Source organism: Nanorana parkeri, unplaced genomic scaffold, assembly GCF_000935625.1.
Source record: "Nanorana parkeri isolate BGI_ZX_2015 unplaced genomic scaffold, ASM93562v1 scaffold767, whole genome shotgun sequence".
In the NCBI taxonomy this organism is placed as follows: Eukaryota; Metazoa; Chordata; class Amphibia; order Anura; family Dicroglossidae; genus Nanorana; species Nanorana parkeri.
The window spans coordinates 797,067-804,576 of record NW_017307035.1 but is presented as its reverse complement, the minus strand read 5'-3'; the positions used below and the strand labels follow the sequence as shown (position 1 = coordinate 804,576).

Here is a 7,510-nt window from a genome sequence, read left to right as displayed (position 1 = left end):
ATGCTTTACCCAATGTCGGTGGAGGAATAATGGTTAAGCAATGTGAAATTGTGTATAGAAACCTTCACCTAAAATGCACTTCGCTTGCAGCTTACCATTAGGATGGCTTCTGTCAATTGCAAACAATAATGAACGTGCATGTTTTTACATGTTACACTTTGAAATAACTCTTGTATCAATAGAGTTTTATCACTTGAACAAACCACATCCATAGGAATACAAGTGTGCCTGCACTTCTACCTAGCCAATCACCAGACATGTATCATTAAGAGGACATATTTGTTCCAACACGCCTTCGTAAATTCTGATGGATCGCAGTTGCTCTATTTCATATAGATACAATCATATTAACATATATTGTGTATATATACCATCAGACATATGGAAGTTGTAAGATGTGGATGTTGTAAGAAAAGTGTCCATCTCTATGGGATCTGTGTAGTTGCGTGTTTCGCAATACTGTTTATGTTCCATTGAGGAGGACCTAATAATGTCTCATGCTGGAATAACTTCTGAATGCTCTTAACTTATGTAACATATTTCAGAATACTTCAAGCCATACTGTTGCATTATGTCGGCTTTCATGGTAATTTTCCACCATTTATTTCCAATTTGATAGAACGAAAAGATGAAACCGTAGTTGGACAAAGCAGTGAAGAAGACTCGCAAAATATATTTAATGTGACCATTCAACTGCCAGGAGGAGATGATGTAGAAATACAGGTGAGACCCCAGTTTGGAGTGGCCTACTTCATCTATATATTATGTAGCTGTGAAGATTTCTTAATTTTTCAGGAATAGCAGTGGTGGTTGGGTTGTGGGAGTCAGAATATGCTCCTTGTTCAGTGGCGGAACTACAACCATAGCGACCGATGCGGTCACTATGGGGCCCGTGGCACTGGGGGGGCCCGGATCCCCGCTGCTCTCCCCCGCTTGTATCGGCTGAGGCAGCGGGGATCCGAAAAGAAATGGCCGGTGGAGGAGCCGCTGCCGTCCTGAAACTGACAGGAGGACAGCGGCTCTGCTCTCCTCCCCGCCTGTAGGCGGGGAGGAGAGCGGAGCCGCTGTCCTCCTGCCAGTTTCAGGATGACAGCGGCTGTGTACGTGGCCGAGCGGAGGATCGGTAAGTATCAGTGATATTTACTGATCCTCCACGTGCAGTACAAACACTGGAGTGATGGTCTGATCACTCCAGTGTTTGTAAATAACTGGGGAGACATAGTACTATGTCTCCCCAGTTATGAATGAACAGGCTGTGATTTACATCACCTCCTGTTCATTCATGAATTTCTCAATGGGGAGAAGCACTCAGTACAGAGGCTTTTCCCCATTGAGAATCTGCTTGATAGTAAATATCTTACTATCAGCAGTTTGTGAATGAATGGGAAGCCTCTGTACTGAGTGCTTCCCATTCACTGAGGCTGCAGAAAAAGACATTGAGGACTCTGTGTCCTCAATGTCTTTTTCTATTTCAAAATTTAGACCCCTAAATCTGTTTAGACCCCTAATATTGCCCCAAAGCCCCCCCAACAGTAAAATAATAAATAAAAAATGTGTAAATAAAAAAAAAAGCACAACCCATCCACCCTCCCCCACACACACATAACATACACGTGCACCATATTGTGGTGTACGCCAGGCACATGCGCTGCAGTGCGTTGTTAGAACGCATCGCAGTGCATGATTTTTTTCTTTTGTAAAAAAACATAAATTTAACTGTGGCAGCGCATGGCAAAGCTTTGTGACGCATTGCCGTGCGTTGTGATACCTTGTGTTGTAATTCAATATACGCCTGTATCATTTTATTACAACACAAACACAAAAACCATTTATAACATAAATCGCTTATTTACAGTTTAGCGTACCTTAATTTTTTTTTATAATCACCCTTTCCTCAGCCTCTCATTGGTGTGGCAGTATTAAAATAAAATGTTAGGCCTCATTCAGGCGCCATTCACACCACAGCGGAAGCGTTTCACCTTGGTTTCCGCGCGATTTTTGAAAGAGCATTTTTGGCTATTTTGGGGCCTTAACATTTTTTGCTATGGGGCCCTGGGATTTCTAGTTACGCCCCTGACCTTGTTATAGGCTTTCAATGCAAATTATTTGGAATTGTAACCATGCTGTGCTTCGGGATTTGTTAACCATGTAACCTTACTATTGGAGTCAGAGATGGTCATGTGAAGCTGCAGGGCAGTGCACTCTAGCTTTGGAGCAATTTTCACTAGCTGTGTTCTTGAGTTTTGAGTGTCTTAGGGCTACACACATGACAGACTGGACACACTATGTAGCCAAAAGTATGTGGACCATTGTTTCCAGTGGAAAGTAGTATGAGGTTCGTTGTTTCCAGTGAAAGTTATTGTTCCGGAAGAGAGGGCTATGACATGGATGGGGGCTGTGCTAGGTAATTGACTCTTACCTGAAGAAGTTAAATTTGCTAGCAAGTTCAAAGGCACTTTGCAAGTAAATAAATAATTTATGAAACAGTAAATAAGCATTTGAACTGCAAGACTTTTCTGTGCTTTTACGTGAAATTGTTTAAGTTGGTGACAGGGTGGCTTTAAAAAAGTAAAAAAAGAAGTAGAGGGAAGAAAACAATAGGACACGTGGGAAGAGTTGAGAGATATAAAGGATGACTATGGAAATATTGATTACTATGAGGGCCCACTAATCATATCTATATCCTTGGGTTGTAATAATGCTTTGTCCTGCCAGTGCCTTTGTACTCCTCAAGGGATAGCTAAACCCAATAACAAAATGTAATATATTATAGCTTAAAAGTCCTTAGATATGATGGTCTCATCACTTCCGCTGAGCTGACCTGAAAGCACAAACTTAATCCCCTACTCAGTGAGGCCACCCAGGGACAGGAGGTGTGTTATTTGCAGGATTACCAGGTGAAAATAAACAAAAAAATGTTAAAGCAATCTAATGCAGCCACCACATCCAAGGTCTAGTAAGCTATAATACACTGCCTGCCAATAAAAATCACACACTCTAATATTTCGTTGGACCGCCTCTAGCTTTGATTACAGCACGCATTCGCTGTGGCATTATTTCCATATGCTTATGCAATGTCACAACATTTATTTCCATCCAGAGTTGCATTCATTTTCCCCCAAGATTTTGAAGTGATGATGGGAGAGTCACAGCCCTATATAAAGTCTTCTCCAGCACATCACAAAGATGGGGTTATGGTCTGGACTCTGTGGTCACCAATCCATGTGTGAAAATGATATCCCATGCTCCCTGAACCACTCTTTCACAACTTGAGCCCAATGACTGCTGGCATAGTGATCTTGGAATAAGACCATGCCATCAGGGAAGAAATAATCCATTGATAGAAAAACCTGGTCATTCAGTATATTCAGGTAGGCAGCTCACCTCATTTTATGGGGACATAACATTGCTAAACCTAGACCTGTTATCTATTGCAAGGCTCTGACCTATTTTCTTAGCTAAATCCAGGTGGTGACTTTGTTTCTTGGACAGGCAGTGTATAATGTATTTGTTTTTGGGTTTACATACGCTTTAATTCGGTGAGTTGTTTATTGTGATGTTCATATTATTTTATTTTACATGCACAGGTTTCTCCAAAAGAGTTAGTACAGGAGATCATCCAAGTGTTAATGGAGCATGAAGATTCCTGTCATAGAACATGTTTTTCACTCCAGTTTGAAGGCAATGTCCTGGACAACTTTTCAGAGCTAAAGTCTGTGGCAGGACTGAAAGATGGTTCTGTTTTAAAAGTGGTGGAGGGTAAGAACAGTCTGTACTTCCTAGTGTTAGAACTGAGGAGGGGCAATTCATGCATACATATACAATCAGATACTGTGGATATCTTAAGCTGGCCAAAATTTGCACTGTGGGTGGCCCTGCTGACATCTTTCGATCTGAAGATTGAAGGGGTCGAGTGGAAAATTGTGTTTAACAGTGATTGGAGCCAATTAGCTACAGTCACTGTTTGGGTATTATGACACGTTCGCTGTTGTCAGAGTAGTCTGGTGGGGGATTTCCCCATCAATGCTGTTTAGTGTGGATGGAGGAATAAAAAAAAAAATCAGTTAGGAAGAAAACTACTAGTGTATGGCTATCCTTAGCATGTTGCTTAATACTTGCTATGGTAACTTGGTAACTTGGTAAATGTTCCATTTGTTAATGACAAGTGGTAATATGCAATGATTACCCAATGTTGTATTTACTGTACAGTTAAATAATTCACAAGCCTAGATGGTACCCAGTGATAAAAGTTCTTCTGAAGCACAGATAAGCGAATGCTCACCGATACTGCTGTATTTGATAATAATATTTTGATGCTCTCTTCCCTTTCCAAACCCATAAATGTATTTATATATGCTATATACAGTATTTTCTCCAGTACTTACCATAAACAGTAAAGGATAAGGTGAAGCAATGAAGGGAAGGGTAGGGCCTCCCTATAGTGAGACAGCCTGGGGTGGTTTTCCTCAGATAATTGGGTCACGTGAAAGGGGGCAGCAGGTGTGCCTGCCGCCCCCTGTTCGGACAGAGCATCCCAAGCTGCCAGGAGCTCTTGGCAACCTGGGATGCTCTGTCTGGCATCCCTCCCAGCACACTGAGGTCACTGGTTGTCAGGAGCTGAGTGAGACGTTCTGGGTGTCCCACCCAGCTCCTGCAACCCGTGATGTCAGTGAACTAGGCAGGATGGCAGACAGAACTGGAGACAGAGGTACCGTGCATCACGTGCACTTGCCCCCTTCTTCCCCTCACAGTAACATGCACCACCAGCAGCCCCCAAGCGTTCCCCTTATCCACCACACTTCCCCAATTCCCCCCTCCCCGGACTATGCACCACCAGCATCCCCCTAGCCTCAGGCGGCAAAAAGTGTAGGGACACCCCTGGGGGAGGTGGTTGCCATAGGATCACCTACTGTACCTGCTTATCAGTTGTTACAGTGAGCCACTATAGGTTTTTACGTTTCTCACCTGTGCCTGAGTTATGTTAGATGGACCAACAAGATATCCAGATTAATGGCTTGTGTTTTTATAGAACCATACACCATCAGAGACGCTCGAATCCACATACGCCATTTCCGAGATTTACTGAAGAGCTTGGACCTCACAGATGCCTACAATGGAATAGACTGTAGCTCATTGTCCTTCCTGAGCAACATCTCTGAGGGTGACATTGGAGGTAAAACGTTAAAAAACCTGACCCTTTTAAAAAACATTTCCTGTATGCATAAGGGCTTTACCCCAGTAGACTACTACTAATAAAATTGTAATCTGTTTCTTTTTTTATATGTAAAATTATAATATGCCAGATCAGCTGATTGTAAGATAAAAGTATGCCAATACAGACTTTTTAGACATTATGTTGTCATAATCACCTGTAAATCGATATGGCTGCAGTTGTCCTTGGTACAAAAAATGGTACAAATCAATGAGACATGGAGTGTCAATGCAGCCATGTCATGTCAGAAGAAAAGAAGAAACATTTTGGTGGCCATATGATTACAGATGGTGATAGCTGTCCTCCTTTCTAGATTCTGCCTCCCATGAAAACAATGTCAAGAAGAAAAAACGCTCCTCTTCAGAACAAGGGCTAGATCCAATTGACTGTTCTCCACCAGAATACATTCTTCCTGGAAGTTCAGAGCGTCCCCTGCAACCTCTTCAACCAATGAATTCAGAGAGTAAGGTGAGAATTTGCTGTCCTTTCCATTTAATTCTGTCTTTGGAGCCATCCTAACCATCACCACCTTATGTGTTGTTGTGCCATTGGGCCACAGAGATGTCCATAATCCATGCAGATCATCCTGTAAACGGCAGTGAGAGCTTGACCAGTAGAGAAAAGTTTTACAAATGATGAGCCAACGAGGCCAAGTTTGTGTATTATTTTCCATTTTCAGTGGTAAACACTGTGGAGGGAATCTATCAAAACTAAGCTGCTATACAGTGACATCTGAGGAACAGAAGGATATGTGTAATCCAGGAGGTGTGAGGTAAACACAGGGGAATTTATCAAAACTGGAGCAGACAAAATCTGGAGCAATTGACCATAGCAACCAATCAGATGGTTTAACTTTATTGACTTTTTATTTACAGTAGATATGCAAAACCAACCAGTCACCACCAGGTAAACTGGAGAAGTAGTACTTGTACAAGTGATGTTTACACATAATTTTTAATTATATAATATCACTTGTATTTGTAAATGGCATTAAAAATCACTTGTATTTGTAAATACTGCTTTAATATCACTTGCATTTTTAAATACTGCTTTAATATTACTTGTCATTATAAATACAAGTGTTAAACCCAAAATATTCCTAAAAATGTAGTACAATAAGTCTGGCCTTTTAGACTGTAGAAAATATGCCACAAAGCTACAAACAAGACCTTTAACCTACAATAACATTTTATATGACATGTCAAAAAACTAATAACCTTGGACATCAAAAGGGTTATTCACAAAAGGGTGAAGAGTCTGGAGAAGGCAGGAGAAGTGAACAATCTAGTACAGGGGTGCCCATTAGGTCGATCGCGATCTACCAGTCGATCGCAAAGCGATCTCTGGTAGATCACGATGTCCTGTCCTCCTGCCGTGGGGTTTCTCTGGATCCCCGCTGCTCTCCCCCATCTGTATGCAGCGGGGATCTGAGGAGAAGCGAACGAAGAGCTGCAGCCGGCGGCGGAGGACGGAGCCACTATCACAGCAGCACACCGAGCGGTGAGGAGAGAGAGAGAGAGAGCCGCTCGGCCTGGATCTGACAGCCGGCGGCTCTCTCTCTCTCCTCACTGCACATGCTGCTGTGACAGCGGCTCCGTCCCCCGCCCCCCGGCTGAAGTGCTTCTTTCACTTCTCCTCGGATCTCCCACTGCCTCTGCCCGGGAGAGCAGCGGAGATCCAGAGGAGAACCTGAGCCCCCCTGTGTGCGTGGCCGAGTGGCAGAGGATCGGTACATATCAGTGATATGTACCAATCCTCTGTGCAGGACAAACACTGGAGCGATCAGCAGATCACTCCAGTGTTTGTAAATAACTGGGGACACATAGTACTATGTGTCTATTTTATTTTCTTGCCTCGGGCGCAAAAGGAGCTAGCTGCGGCTATGCTCCCACGGTGCTCGTGTGGCTGCCGGCTGAATGTTTTAGACGCCGCAGATGGAAAGAGGCAGGACACCTCTCCCTGTGTGCAACGTCAGCCACACGAGCACTGCGGGAGGACAGGACGCTGGCGCCTCTAGAACGCACTGGAATGCAAGCCTGCCGACTCCCTGCATTCAGAGCAGGAGGGGGCGTGGGGTTGTATTGAAGTCATAGGCACCGCAACCATGCCCCCCGCCCACAGTGCGATCGCCTGCCTGCATTCCAGTCCAGTGCAATCTGCAAAAATAGTGCTTGCAACATTTTTGCAGATCGCACTGGACCGGAACGCAGGAACTAATGTGCCTGCGTTCCGGATGTGGGCGATCGCACTGCGGGTGAGGGGCTTGGCTGCGGTGTCATTGACTTGAATGCACCGCCA

The 7,510-nt window shown here is 43.8% G+C and overlaps 1 protein-coding gene across 1 annotated transcript in view; it reads left to right on the top strand.

The window, feature by feature from the left end:
* Positions 1–395: 395 nt before the first annotated feature.
* Positions 396–7,510, top strand: part of LOC108793632 (clustered mitochondria protein homolog) — a 51,606-nt gene continuing 44,491 nt past the window's right edge. The window contains exons 1-5 of the mRNA XM_018564631.1: positions 396–406; positions 546–723; positions 3,588–3,759; positions 5,030–5,173; positions 5,526–5,680. Coding sequence (XP_018420133.1) covers positions 396–406; positions 546–723; positions 3,588–3,759; positions 5,030–5,173; positions 5,526–5,680 — 660 coding nt within the window. The remainder of the gene's footprint in view (positions 407–545; positions 724–3,587; positions 3,760–5,029; positions 5,174–5,525; positions 5,681–7,510) is intronic.